The sequence below is a fragment of the Phasianus colchicus genome, chromosome 15, assembly GCF_987193195.1.
Source record: "Phasianus colchicus chromosome 15, bPhaCol1.hap1.1, whole genome shotgun sequence".
Classification (NCBI taxonomy): domain Eukaryota; kingdom Metazoa; phylum Chordata; class Aves; order Galliformes; family Phasianidae; genus Phasianus; species Phasianus colchicus.
Window position 1 is genome coordinate 1,845,032 of NC_143450.1, and position 15,186 is coordinate 1,860,217.

General features: G+C 51.6%; 1 protein-coding gene across 1 annotated transcript; it reads left to right on the plus strand.

Moving 5' to 3' along the window:
* The first annotated feature begins 3,586 nt into the window (after positions 1-3,586).
* LOC116240246 (protocadherin beta-15-like) lies at positions 3,587-15,153 on the plus strand. The gene is made up of 6 exons (XM_090151087.1): positions 3,587-6,406; positions 8,975-9,090; positions 9,934-10,124; positions 14,165-14,223; positions 14,642-14,746; positions 15,073-15,153. The coding sequence occupies exons 1-6, from the start codon at positions 3,587-3,589 to the stop codon at positions 15,151-15,153; spliced, it is 3,372 nt and encodes a 1,123-aa protein (XP_090007213.1).
* The last annotated feature ends 33 nt before the right edge of the window (positions 15,154-15,186 follow it).

Consider the following 15,186-nt stretch of genomic DNA (forward strand, 5'->3'; position numbering starts at 1 on the left):
CCATTTCTCACAGCAGGCCCTGTGGTTGCTCCAACTCATGGCCAGGCCCTGAAGTTTCTCCTTCCTCTGCAATAGGCCCTGTGGTGTCTCCAACCCACTCAACAATCTTTGTGGTTGCTCCAAGTTGCATGAGAAGTCCTATAGTTGCTTCAATTCCTGGAGGCGGCCTTGAAGTTGTTCCAACGCTTAAAACAGGCCCTGCGGTTCCTCTAGTGCCTGTGCCAGGCCTTCTTTCTGAACCAGGGAACCAACTGTATCAGTATCAATTGCCTCTGTACATAAGAGAAGACAATGACTGTAAATGTTAATTTATTGTGATGACCCATAATGGAGACAATAACTGTCTTTCTCCTGGCCATCCAGGAGCATTTATGGAGTATGGAGTCCTTCATGACAAGTTGCAGAAACCACTGAAGGAGAGGGTGAATGGAGCCAGTGTGCAAAAGTGCAGGCCATCTGGCTGGCTTTAGATATTGCCAAATGAGAAAAGTGACCAATGCTCTATCTCTGCTCTTAATCATGAATGGTGGAAAATACTCCCTGGGAGTGGTTACAACCATACAAGTTGTGCAACAGGCAGTGCAGAGGCAAACCTCTCATGTCTGCTGCATTGTGAAAAGTTATTGCTGCCCAAATGGAGAACATGATTACAGAAGTACATTCTGTAAGATGCTTACAATTCCAAGAGTTAAGCCACTGAGTGAGATCTAAATAACCAGCAGCTGGATAAAGCTGCTAGGATTAAAATGGTTCAGATAGCTCTGGGCTGGTGATGTACATGTGTGTTATTCCCAGCCCAACATGCCTAATTTTCCTTTCACACCCTTCTACCTCTGCAGGTGAAGAGCAACATGTCATTTGTGAGCAGACGGCAATCAGAGTGGGAAGTGTCTTTGAAAGCTCTTCTCTGCCTGGATCTTTTCCTGGCTGAACATGCACCAAAGGTGAGGTTACAATAAGCTAGGCTATGGGTTCCATGCCTCTCCCAGAGGTGCCAAAGACAATCAGGAGCATAAACAAATGGATAGAAACACAATGGAGCAATAGCAGCTAAAAAAGAACAAAAATTTGGCTAATCTTTCCAATGATTGGTGGTGAATCAAAAGGAGTGCAATCTCTATTCAGAGAGATGTCGCTCCCTCATCTGTGAACACTTAAATGTGGGTGAGGAGGTGTGGATCGAGGCTCCAGAGCTTCCAGAGACATTGCTTGCAGCTGAGTTCCCTAGCTTAGCCACACCTTCTCACCTGGTGCTCAACCATTGGTTCAGGATGTGACCTGGCTGATCCTCTTCAAGCTGGATTCCCCATGTGGTCTACTGAAGCACTTGGCCTATGGTTGTTATTACTAGAAATTTCTGGGTTGTAGTAAGAACAGTAACTTGAGAGTTGCTAACAATACCTTATGGATGGCTGGATGGTTGGAAGGAAGAAAGGAAGGAAGGGAAAGATAAAAAACTGAGTTGGTCTCTGATGCAACTTAGCCTGTCGTGCTTCCAAGCGAAAGGGATGGAAGAAGAAAGCATAACAATGGCTGAATCTGAGTGAAGTTGGGGGCCTGCGTTTGCAATAACAAGAAGCTCCCATACCTGGTAAAGCTGGGGAACTACTCTATCCTGCTTTTTCAAATCGCGTTACTGAGGTTTCAGTGAGCTGACTACAAATAATCAAGAGAATTCATATCCCTTGGAAGGATGCTGAACGGATTGGGAGCACAGGCAGTGTTACCTTCCCTCTAGGCTGTTCTAAAAGAGTGAGGGAGGAACATCGAGGAAGGCAGCACAACATAAAGCCCATCTGAAGTTCCTGTATCCCAATGCATGGATCATGTGAAATAAGCAAGAGCGGGAAACCACAGCATGGAAAATTACAACAAATTAACCTATTGGTTCTCATGCAAATGTGGTGAGATGATTCACACAACTGGAACGCTACAATTAAGAGCCACAAGCTGTTTCCAAGAGTTAGGCAGGGAAGGATGGGTGAGGGTGTTTTCTACTAGGACGACGTGGGAAACTACAGACCCATGAGCCTCATGTCTTTGCTGGGGAAGGTCAGGGAACACATCCTCTCAGAAGCCACGTTAAAACACTTGCAAGAAAAGAAGGTGATCTGACACAGCCAGCATTGCTTCAGCAAGGGCAGATCCTGTCTGACCGATCTGGTGTATTCCTGTAGTGGAGTAACAGCATCATTGCACAAATGAAGAGTAAGTGCTGTCATCCAGGTGGACTTGCGCAAGGCTTTTGATATGGTCCCACACAACCTCCTCATGGATGCGTTTGAGAGGAATGGATCTGAAGGTTGGGCCATTCAGTGGATAAGGAATTGGATGGATGCTCACAGCAATAGAATTGTGGTCAAGAGTGTTATGTTTGTTTGGAAAGCAGTGATGAGTGGTGTCCCCCTAGAGGTCTGTCTGAGGTCCAGTGCTCTTCAACATCTCTATCAATGGATTGACAGAGTGGGATGAAGTACACCCTCAGCAATTTTGCAGATGACACTTGAGTGCATAATACAGTTGATGCAAGAGATGGTAGGGATGGTCTTCAAGGGACCTGGAGGAGCTTGAGAAGTGAGTCCATGTGAAGTGAATGAGGTTCAACATGTCCATGAAGTGGACTTGGACTTGGGTCAGGTCCTTTCTGAGTATGATTACAGTCTGGGAGAAGAACTGAGATCAGCCCTGTGGAGAAGGACTTGAAGTTTCAGGTGCACAAAGAGATGAACCATACATGCATGCTTACAGCAGAGATGACCAACTGTACTGTGGTCTCCATGAAAAGAGAGGTGGCAAGCAGGGTGAGGGAGGCGATTGTCCCCCTCTGCTTTGCTCTTATGAGGACCCACCGGAATACTGTGTCCTGGTTTGTGCCCACCAGCACTGACATGGAGCGAATGGAGCAAGACAAGAGGAGATAATCAGAAGTTTGAAGCACCTCTGCTATGAAGAAATGTTGAGGTAGACTGGCTTGTTCAGCCTAGAGAAGAAACACACTGTGGCTTTCCAATATTTGCATGAACTTACAAACAAGAGGATCATTGACTCTTTACATTCCTTCCCTTCTGCTTATATGTGTGTTACTGAGGGTCCCAAATGCTGTTAAAAGGCCCACAGTGGAGTTCACAATGCATAAACATGAACACACCTGAGTGCTAACTCTGAGTGCTCACATGCTTTCCATATGGGTTCTATTTCTCTTGTTGCAGAGGGATGCTCCCCTTGGCATGTGTCTATCAAACAGGAAAACATCTGAGCCCTAGCATCTTTGGGTGAGGTGTGATATACAATATGAAGAAGAAAATATCAACATTCAGTGCTAGAGGAGAATTGTCTTCCTAGTGTAAAAGCAAGCTGGAGTGCTGGTGAATCATTTGCTTACAACACCTTTCCTGTAAGCTGTCTGGGACCAGTTGAATCATTCAGTACAAATATGTCTGGATGGCCTCTCTAGCTAATTACAATTTGCTGATTAAAAAGAAGAGAAAATGAGGACAATGTGACCATGCACTGAATAGACATGAAATAACACTATGCAAATTCCACACGGCACGAAGCAAAAGAATTCGCGGTGGATAGCCTGGAAATGTGCAGCACTGCGTGTGCGACCAGTAAACCTGCTGCCAAATGCGGCGAGTATTTACGATACGCCTTTGGGATCGTGTGTGCAGGAGGAAAGGAGATTGGAACCGGGAACTCCATCCGCATCGGCAGCGCCGGTGAGAAGGCGGAGAAGGAGCAATTCGCCGTTGCGCCGCTGGGTGGGGATGTTGGCCACGGAGCGGCAGCTCCCTCTGGCCGCAGCGCGCTTTCAGGCGCAGGCGCCCAGCAGAGCCGCGCGAGCCGCTCGGGAAGGGCGGCGGGGCACGGAGGCGGGCGCTCGGGGGCTTCGGGGCCGAGCCGCTGGGAAAGTCCGGCGGCTTTCGGTCGGCGAGCGGCAGCTCTCGCCGTGCGTCGGGGCCGGCGAGAAAGGCCGCGAGGCATGGAGGCCGCCGGGAAGGGCCGGCCGTGGCGGAGCGGGACGGCGAGCGGGAGACGGAGCGGCGGCGGCGAGAGGCGAGTGCTGTTGTGGCTCGTGTGCGTTTGCGTGTGGGAGAGCGGGGCCGAACCGCTGCGCTATTCCGTGGCGGAGGAAATGGCGAGGGACTCGTCGGTGGGCAACGTCGCCCGGGACCTGGGGCTTTCTCCGAGCCAGCTGGCGGCTCGCAAGGCGCGCGTGGTGTCCGAGGGGAGCGAGCAGCATTTCCGCCTCGATCCGCACAGCGGCGTCCTGACGGTCACGGAGACGCTGGACCGAGAGCGGATCTGTCCGCACAGCGAGAGCTGCGCGCTCTTCTTTAAGCTGTTCTTTGAGAACCCGGTGCAGCTGATCCGCGGGGAGGTGGAGGTTCGGGACGTGAACGACAACTCCCCGGTATTCCCGCACAAGGAGGTGGTTCTGGATATACTCGAAACGACATCTCCCGGCTCTCGATTCCTCCTAGAAGAAGCGCGGGACAAGGATGTAGGGATCAACGGCTTGCAGAATTACAGCCTCTCTCCAAACTCGCATTTCTCTCTCGCTCTCGAGAAAGGAGAAGATGGAGGCAAATACGCGGAGCTCGTCCTTGAGAGGGCTTTGGACCGCGAGGAGCAGCGGGAGCTGCATTTGGTGCTCACGGCTGTGGACGGGGGCTCGCCGCCCAGGTCGGGCACGGCTGAGGTCCGGGTGGTGGTGCTGGATGCCAACGACAACGTGCCGGTGTTCTCGCGGGAGGTGTACGAGGTGCGCGTGGCCGAGAACGGCCCCCCGGGGCAGCTGGTGGTGCGGGTGTCGGCCGCGGATCCCGACGAAGGCTCCAATGGCAAAGTGCATTACGCCTTCCACTCGGAGAAGTCACAACAGCTTTTTGCTTTGGACGCTGAGACCGGGGAGATCCGGGTATCGGGAAACCTGGATTTCGAGGATGCAAAAGCCCATAAATTTGTAGTCAAAGCTACAGACGGCGGTGGTCGGTATGCTTACACTAAAGTGCACGTGGAGGTGCTGGACGTGAACGACAACGCGCCGGAGATCGAGCTGAGCTCCGTGAGCGCGTCCATCCCCGAGGACGCCCCGCCGCGCACCGTGGTGGCCCTGCTGAGCGTGCGGGACCGCGACTCCGGCGACAACGGGCGGACGGAGTGCGCCATCGAGGGCGACGTGCCGTTCAGCCTGACGGCCGCGTTCGCCGACCACTACGAGCTGCGCACCAGCGCGGCCCTGGACAGGGAGACGACGGCCGAGTACAACGTGAGCATCGTGGCGGCGGACCGGGGCCGGGCGCGGCTGAGCGCTCGCGAAAGCGTGCGGGTGCGGATCGGCGACGTGAACGACAACGCGCCGCGCTTCACGCAGGCGGCGTACAGCATGTGGGTGAGCGAGAACGAGGCGGGCGCGGTGCGGATCGGCAGCGTGAAGGCGACGGACGCGGACGCGGGCGCGAACGGGCGCGTGAGGTACGCGCTGGTGCGGGAGGAGGGCGAGGAGCGGCCCGCCGTGTCGGTGGACGCCGAGAGCGGGGACGTGTCCGTGGTGCGGCCGCTGGACTACGAGGAGGTGCGCGCCGTGGAGGTGACGGTGCGCGCCGCCGACGGGGGCTCGCCGCCGCGGAGCGCCACGGCGCTGCTGCGGGTGCTGGTGCGGGACGAGAACGACAACGCGCCCGTGGTGCTGCACCCGCCGGCCGACGGCGGCGCGGCGCTGCTGGGCGAGCTGGTGCCGCGGCGGGCGCGGGCGGGCTACCTGGTGGCCAAGGTGGTGGCGGTGGACGCGGACGCGGGGCAGAACGCGTGGCTGTCGTACGAGCTGGCCAAGGCGACGGAGCCGGGGCTGTTCCGCGTGGGGCTGCACAGCGGCGAGGTGCGCACGGCGCGGGCCGTGGGCGAGCGCGACGCGGCCCGGCACAGGCTGGTGGTGCTGGTGCGGGACCGCGGGCGGCCGCCGCGCTCCGCCAGCGCCACCCTCGCCGTCGCCCTGGCCGACGGCTTCTCCGAGGGCCGCCTGCGGGCGAGCGAAGAGGCGCCGGCCGCCGAGCCCGACGGCCGCCTCACCCTGTACCTCAGCGTCTGCTTGGCCTGCGTGTCCGCGCTCTTCGTGGCCGGCGCGGCGGCCGCCGTGGCCGCCAAGGTGCGGCGGGCCCGGCGGGGCGAGCCGGGGACCTTGCCCGCCTTCCCGCGCTCCGCCGCCGACAGCGGCGCCGGCTCCCTGCCCCGCAGCTACGTCTACGACGTCCGCCTCGCCGCCGGCACCGTCGACAGCGAGTTCCGCTTCCTCGGGCCGCTCTTCCCCTGCTTCCCCGCCGGGCTGCCGCAGGGCGCGGCCGAGCAGCGGAGCTCGCTGTGCTCGGCCGGCCTCGGGCAAGAAGAAGGCGACTGGGCCGTGCAGGTGAGGGAGCGGAGCCCCGCGCGGGGGACGAGGGGGAGCGCGGGGGCAGCGCGCTGTCTGTGGGGGAGGAGGGAGGCGGGGAGGGGGACGGAGGCTGGGAGTGACGGTTCGGCCCCGAGTGCGGCTGTGGGACGGCAGGGAGCTGCGGAGAGGCCGCGGCGCTGATGGCGTCCTGTTTCTCCTGCACAGCGTTAGCGACAGCAGAGCTGATGTTCCCTCAGAGTCTCTTTCCCCTCCGTTACTGAGTTCCCACACCCATTATCCTCTAGTTACCGTTGGCTTTAAAGCACGTTATTTGTTATTTGTTTATGAGGGAACCGTCATTGTCTGCTCCCCTCTTCCTGATCCAAAAAAAGATTTCCAATTTTCTGGGGTGTTTATTTAGGGCTTTAATAGTTCTATAGGGTTCATTATAGGGTTTTACTGTTGTCTTGTTCGGGTCAGAGAGCTGTTTCCCCGGCCTCCTCTTTCTTTGCCTGTGGGCAGGGAAGAGTGGTGTCCCATTCACATTGGTTCAAATGAGACTTCCCAGCTTCTCACCGACACGTGCTTATCGTTAATGCCCCAATGTCAGCCGTCCACTGTGTTCTTTGCAGGGCCGAGCTCCCCTGTCTGAAGGCACGGCTCCCGGGGCAGCAGAGGAGAATGGCAGTTTGGATGAAAGCCCCTGGCTCAGCCATCAGTAAGGGAGGAGAAGGAGAATCATCCCAGTCCTCGTGGGCTGATCTCTTCGAATTGAGACACCAACATTGTACCAGAAATAACCAGGGAAGCAGAGATCTGCTGTGTGAGAACTCAAGGACAATCTCTGCCTATGCTGCACTCTATTATTTTATTCCTTTTGAAATTTTGTTCCTTTTGGAGGTGGGTGCATGCTGGGAACACTGATATGTGATATTTAGTTGTGCTAGTGCTATTGCTTGTAAGCATTAAGTGACAAATGGGAAGAAAAGAGTATGATATTGAAGCTATCATTTTCATCCATCTGTTTTTATGCATTCTTTTTTGTTATCATGTGCACTCTGTAATAAGGGAATTCCACGCCAGGCTGTGTAGCTGTTCATGCAAGCTGAATGTTGCCGGCAAAGATATTCTTTAATATCTCTTAGAAGCTGGCAGCCATAGAGATGGCTGACATTCACACAGTGCACATTCAACCAGGAGTTTCTTGCTTCTTGGTTCTTTTCCCAACACAATGTCTAAATGAATTGTTCTGGAGCACTTCAGGATTATGGAATATTAGATAATAGAACATTCAAATCTATTTGCTATTTCCCTTTGCTGATGTATTTCCAAGAGTTGAATGCTTGTTGACAGAAACCAATAAAATCTACTGAGAAATCTGAAAGAGTATGAGCTTCACTCTTGCGTGCAAAGTTATTCTTCCCATGTGGAGATGTATTAAGGATCACTGTTGCTGTTAGCGGCTTCTACACTTGAATCTGAAGGGCCGTGTGTCCCTGTGAAATGAGGGCAGTCATTGTGAGCAGTGTGTGAGGAAGCTCTTCTCAGCCGGGATGTGTTCCCTGCCATAGCGGTGCCAGTAATCAGGTTACAATAAAGGAAAGGTACAGGTCCACCTTCCTCTCTTTTAAGTCCTAGGGGCAAATCAGAAGCACTGGTAGGAGCATAAGGAAGCAGATATTGGGTGGTACTCTAACTGCTGTGGGGCATGAATGAGGAGCTGTATTTCCAACTTTATGTGCTGATGATGGCTTACTGCTGGTTTTTGTAACCTGTTTCTGTGTTGCTGATTGCCCTATTTTTCCTGTGAATTCAGTTGACTTTCTTTGTAGTGGTTTGTTTTACCTTTAGGAGGAAAAGCCCATTTAGAACAGTGACTTCTGAGTTGTTGCTGAGCAGTGCTGCACAGAGCCAGGGACATTTCTGCTTCTCATTCTGCCATGAGAGTGAGTGTGCTGGTGGTGCACAAGAAGCTGGTAGGGGGCAGAATGAGGACAGCTGCCCTAAACTGTCTGGAGGGATATTCTCTACCATGTGACATTGCACAGAACTCTAAAAGTGGGGATATCTCAGGGTTGGGGTTCAGCAACTGCTTGTGAGCTGGCTAGACATGGTGAGCAGGTGGTGGCATACAAGTAGTATTTGCCTGTATTCCTACGGTGGCAGGGAAGGACAGTGAGAGGAGCAGGAAAACCAACCTTATAAACACATGGCTGAGAGGCTGGTGCAAATGCAATAATTTTGGGTTCTGTGATAATGGGGGAGTCTACTCAGCACGTGGTATGGGGCAGTCTAGTCAGCACCTGGTATGAAGGCTGCTGATGAGTATCACCTATCCCAGAGGGGGAAACGGATCGTTGCCCAGGAGTTGTTGGGATTGCAGAGAGGGCTTTAAACTAGATATGAGGGGGATAAAAGAGGCCCACTGGAATTGGGCCTGAAGGAAACATGGTGGGACCACTCCCATGACTGGAGTGCTGCAATGGCAGGCTACAAACTCTTCAGGAAGGATAGGCAAGGAAGGAGGTTCTCTATATTAGAGAGTGCTTTGATGTTATTGAGCTTGAGGCTGGGAATGATAACGTTGAATCCCTATGGATAAAGATCAGTGGAAGGGCTGACAAGGCAGACTTCCTGGTGGCTGTCTGCTACAGACTGCCAAACCAGGATGAAGAGACAGATGAGGAGTTCTACAAGCAGCTGGTGGAAGCTGCGCGATCGTCAGCCCTTGTCCTCATGGGGGACTTCAACATCCCCGACATATGCTGGGAATACAACACAGTGCAGAAGAAGCAGTGTAGGAGGTTTCTGGAGTGTATGGAGGATAACTTTCTGATGCAGCTGGTGAGAGAGCCCACAGGAGAAGCTGCCCGTTTGACCTGCTGTTCACAAACAAAGAAGGTCTGGTGAGAGATGTGGAGGTCAGGGGCTTTCTTGGACACAGTGACTGTGAAATGGTAGAGTTCTTGATTCTTGGTGGATCCAGGAGGAGGAACAGCAAAACTGCTACCTTGGACTTCCAGAAGGCGGACTTTGAATTATTCGGAAGGCTGATAGGGCGAATCCCCTGGGTTTCAGTCTTGGAGAGTAAAGGGGCCCAAAATGGCTGGTAGCTCTTCAAGAAGGAAGTCTTCAAGGTGCAGGGGCTGGCTGTCCCCCTGAGTTGCAAAATGTGTTGGCAGGGAAGAAGTCTGGTGTGGATGAACAGGGAAGTATTCTTGAGGCTCTGGGAGAAAAAGAGAATCTACCTGCTGTGGAAGAAGGGATGGGTGTCTCAGAAAGAGTACAGAGAATTTGTTAAGATGTGTAGAGAGAAAATCAGAAAGGCAAAAGCCCAGCTTGAACTCAACGTGGCCGCTGGGGTTAAAAGGAACAAGAAACCCTTTGACACATCATCAGCGGTAAGAGGAGGACTCAGGAGAATCTTTATTCTTTACTGGATGAGGCTGGGAATGTGACCAGTGAGGATAAGGAAAAGGCCGAGGTTCTGAATGCCTTCTTTACATCTGTCTTTAAAGGTCACACCAGTTATCCTCAGGGTACTCCACTCTCTGACCTGGTAGTCTCAACTGGAGACTGGCAGAGAGAACAGAACCACCCGCGATTCAGGAGGATGCAGTCAGAGACCTACTAGTCCAGGTGGACAGTCACAAGTCTATGGGGCCAGATGGGATTCACCCGAGAGTGCAGAGGAAACTGGCGGAGGCGATAGGCAAGGTGCTCGCCATTATCTATCAGTGCTCTTTGTTGACTGGTGAGGTCCCAGAAGACTGGAGGCTTGCCAATGTGTCTCCCATCTGTAAGAAGTGTTGTAAGGAGGATCCAGGGAACTCCAGGCCTATTAGCCTGTCCTCAATGCAAGGAAAGGTTATGGAGCAGATTGTCTTGAGGGAGATCACGCAGCTAGTGTGGGACAGCTAAGGGATCAGGCCTAACTAGGATGGGTTCATGAAGAGCAGATCCTGCTTGACCAAGCTGATCTCCTTCTATGATCTAGTGTCCCATCTGGTAGACGAGGGAAAGGCTGTTGATGTAGTCTACCTAGACTTCAGCAAGGCCTTTGACACTGTCTCCCACAGCATTCTCCAGCAAAAGCCCATGGTTTGGACAGGTGTGCTCTTGGCTGGGTAAGGAACTGGCTTGAAGGCCAGGCCCAGAGAATGGTAGTGAATGGAGCTAAATCCAGCTGGCGACTTGTCACGAGTCACTGTTCCCGAGGGGTGGGTGCTGGGGCCTGTCCTCTTCAATATCTTTATTGATGATGTGGATGAGGGCATTGAGTGCAGCCTCAGTAAATGTTTGGATGACACCAAGTTGGCTGGAAGTGTCGATCTGCCTGGGGTAGCAAGGCCCTACAGAGGAACAGGGCCTATCTGGACAGGCTGGATAGCTGGGCTGAAACCAATGGGATGAGTTTCAACAAGGCCAAATGCCAGGTCCTGCACTTTGGCTGCAACAACCCCATGCAACGCTACAGGCTTGGGTCAAGGTGGCTGGAAGAGAGCATAGAGGAAATGGACCTGGGGGTGTTGATTGATGCTGGGCTGAACATGAGCCAGCATTGTGCCCGGGTGGCCAAGAAGGCCACTGGCATCTTGGCTTGCATCAGGAGCGGTATTGCCAGCAGAAACAGGGAAGTTGATTGTCTCCCTGTACTCAGCTCTGGTGAGGCCACGCCTCAAGTACTGTTGGCCCCTGGCTGCAGTCAGGTTTTGGGCCCCTTGCAATAAAGACATTGAGGGCCCGGAACAGGTTCAGAGAAGGGCAACAAAGCTGGTGAGGGGTCTGGAGCATAGGCCTTCTGAGGAACAGCTGAAGGAGCTGAGATTGTTCAGTCTGGAGAAGAGGAGGCTCAGGGGAGACCTTATTGCTCTCTATAACTACCTGAAGGGAGGCTGTAGTGAGCTGGGGGTCGGCCTGTTCTCCCGTGTAACTAGGGATAGAACTAGAGGGAATGGCTTCAAGCTTTGCCAGGGAAGATTTAGGCTGAATGTTAGGAAATACTTCTTTTCTGAAAGAGTGGTCAAGTACTGGAATAGGCTTCCCAGGGAGGTGGTGCAGTCAGCAACCCTGGAGATGTTCAAGGAACAGTAGGATTTTGTGTTGAGGGATATGGTTTAGTGAGTACTATTGGCGCCAGGTGGGTGGTTGGAGTGGATGATCTTGAAGGTCTTTTCCAGCCTTGGTGATTCTGTGATTCTGTGGTGCATCCATTTCTTTCCTTTTGTATCTACAGGTGGTTGTGCATCACTTCTTTTGTCTGTCTCTATCTGTGTCTCTTATCTGTATCTCAGTATCTCTATAACTACGCCTATGTGGTTCTCAGTATGTCTACCTCTATTTGTACTTCTGTCTCCATACCTCCACCTCTACATTTTTCTTTGTTTTCTCTCAGGAGTTGCATGTAAAATCATGTTCTGATGTGTTCAAGTTACTGCTCAGGAGACTCAGCTGGTGTTAGTACTGCACACTGTCATCGTTTTTGTTCTAGGGAAACCATCTCTCAGACTCTATGAAGAATTACACATTTTCCTTTGTGTGTTTAGAGAGCCAGACTATGGGAGCGTGAACGGGCCATGTTTTCCTCCATTTCCTCACTTTTCTTTCTCCTTCACCTACCCGTTATCTTTCAGCCTAGTAGGCACGGTAGGTTGATGGTTGGACTTGATGATCCTTTCCAACTTTAATTTTTCTATGATAAGAGATCTATGAATAGCTCTCCCCCTGCTCAGGATGCCTTTATGAGGAGATCCTTGCTTCTTGACATGGTTTAGGCAAGTGAATCACTGATACCAGGTTGCAGCAAAGTGTACAATCCCTTCTGTGTCCTAGGAGATCTGAGAGCATTGTTGTGTAATGCCACACTTGAGCATATGCGCAAGGCAGGATATGTTTGTCATATCAGGGAAGAAAGCTGACTTTCGAAAAGGAAAGCATTAGAACCCTGGAAGCATAAGGCATGCTGATATACCCAGTGTGAATAAAACAATATGAGTGTTCTGTCCTGAAACAGTATTATTACATAAGATGACACAATGACTGCAGATGTCAACTTATTGTCACAACCCATATGGGAGGCAGTAACCTTCTGATCCCTGACCATACAGCACCATGAAGCAGAGTACTGTCTCATACACAACAAGTTGCAGAAACCACTGAAGGAGGGATGAGTTGGGCCACTGTACAGAAGTGAAGGCCATCCGGCTGGCTGTAGATATTGCCAAAAGGGAGAAGTGATGAGTGCTTTGTCACTAATCTCACTCATGAATGGTGGAAAACACTCCCTGGAAGTGGTTACAACCATAGAAGCAGAGTTTATGGCAACAAGGAGGCAAACCCACCAGGTCTACTGCACTGAGGAAAGATATTGCTGCCCATGTAGAGAACACGATTAGGAAAGTATACCACGTAGGATGCACTCGCACCCAAGAGTTACACTACTAAACAACAAGAAAGGAACCAGCAGGTGGATAAAGCTGCTAGGACTGAAGTGGTTCAGGTAGCTTTGGACAGGCAAACTAGTGCTATGTTATATACAGACTCATGTACCTATTTTTCCTTTCACACACTTCTACATCTGAGGATGAAGAACAATGTGTCATTTGTGAATTGAGAGCTATCAGAGTGGGAAGTGTCTTGGGAAGCTCTCCTCCACCTGCGTCTGTCCCCAGCCACAGTGGAATCAATACTGAGGCTAAAATAAGCAAGCTTATGGATTCAATCTCCTCTCCCTGAGGTGCCAAGATCCTATCAGGAGCATAAGTTCCTGATATGGATCCCAGGTGTCACTGTCATTTTTGCATGACATGAATGAGGAGATGTGTATGGCAAAAGAAAACAATGACTGTGCCTTCTTACAGGATGCAACCACTCCAGAGCAAAAAAGAAAAAATAAAGAGGCTCAGCCCTTGTAACAACTGCTCAAGAGACATGCAATCTCTATTGAGAGAGATGCTACTCCTTTTTCTGCCAGCCCTGAAATGAGGGTGAGAAGGGGTGATAAGGCTCCTCCCCTTCCAGTCACTCAGGTACATTGCTTGCACCTGATCTCAGATGACAGTGTGACAGGGCCTGCGGCTGCTCCAACTCTGTGATAGGCCCTGCAGTTTCTTCAGCTCTCACTACAGTGCCTATGGTTGCTTTGAGGCCTGTGCCAGTTGCTGTGGTGGCTCCGAGGCATGCTCCGTGCTCTGTGGCCACTCCAAGAACTGCCACAGGCCTGTAGTTACTGCAACCCTGCTATTGACCCTGCAGTTTCTCCAGCTCCTCCATCACAGCCTGTGGTTGCTTTCAAACCTGTGGCTGGCCCTGTAGTTCCACCAGTCCTCAAGTCAGGCCCCAGGGTCAATGCATTCCTTGTGACAATCCACGCTCTCTTCCAAGAGAGGCCTTGTGTTTGTTTCAACCCATGCAACTGGTCCTGTGGTTGCCCCATTTCTCACAGCAGGCCCTGTGGTTGCTCCAACTCATGGCCAGGCCCTGAAGTTTCTCCTTCCTCTGCAATAGGCCCTACGGTGTCTCCAACCCACTCAACACTCTTTGTGGTTGCTCCAAGTTGCATGAGAAGTCCTATAGTTGCTTCAATTCCTGGAGGCGGCCTTGAAGTTGTTCCAACGCTTAAAACAGGCCCTGCGGTTCCTCCAGTGCCTGTGCCAGGCCTTCTTTCTGAACCAGGGAACCAACTGTATCAGTATCAATTGCCCCTGTACATAAGAGAAGACAATGACTGTAAATGTTAATTTATTGTGATGACCCATAATGGAGACAATAACTGTCTTTTTCCTGGCCATCCAGGAGCATTTATGGAGTATGGAGTCCTTCATGACAAGTTGCAGAAACCACTGAAGAAGAGGGTGAATGGAGCCAGTGTGCAAAAGTGCAGGCCATCTGGCTGGCTTTAGATATTGCCAAATGAGAAAAGTGACCAATGCTCTATCTCTGCACTTAATCATGAATGGTGGAAAATACTCCCTTGGGAGTGGTTACAACCATACAAGTTGTGCAACAGGCAGTGCAGAGGCAAACACTTCATGTCTGCTGCATTGTGAAAAGTTATTGCTGCCCAAATGGAGAACATGATTACAGAAGTACATTCTGTAAGATGCTTACAATTCCAAGAGTTAAGCCACTGAATGACATCTAAATAACCAGCAGCTGGATAAAGCTGCTAGGATTAAAATGGTTCAGATAGCTCTGGGCTGGTGATGTACATGTGTGTTATTCCCAGCCCAACATGCCTAATTTTCCTTTCACACCCTTCTACCTCTGCAGGTGAAGAGCAACATGTCATTTGTGAGCAGACGGCAATCAGAGTGGGAAGTGTCTTTGAAAGCTCTTCTCTGCCTGGATCTTTTCCTGGCTGAACATGCACCAAAGGTGAGGTTACAATAAGCTAGGCTATGGGTTCCATGCCTCTCCCAGAGGTGCCAAAGACAATCAGGAGCATAAACAAATGGATAGAAACACAATGGAGCAATAGCAGCTAAAAAAGAACAAAAATTTGGCTAATCTTTCCAATGATTGGTGGTGAATCAAAAGGAGTGCAATCTCTATTCAGAGAGATGTCACTCCCTCATCTGTGAACACTTAAATGTGGGTGAGGAGGTGTGGATCGAGGCTCCAGAGCTTCCAGAGACATTGCTTGCAGCTGAGTTCCCTAGCTTAGCCACACCTTCTCACCTGGTGCTCAACCATTGGTTCAGGATGTGACCTGGCTGATCCTCTTCAAGCTGGATTCCCCATGTGGTCTACTGAAGCACTTGGCCTATGGTTGTTATTACTAGAAATTTCTGGGTTGTAGTAAGAACAGTAACTTG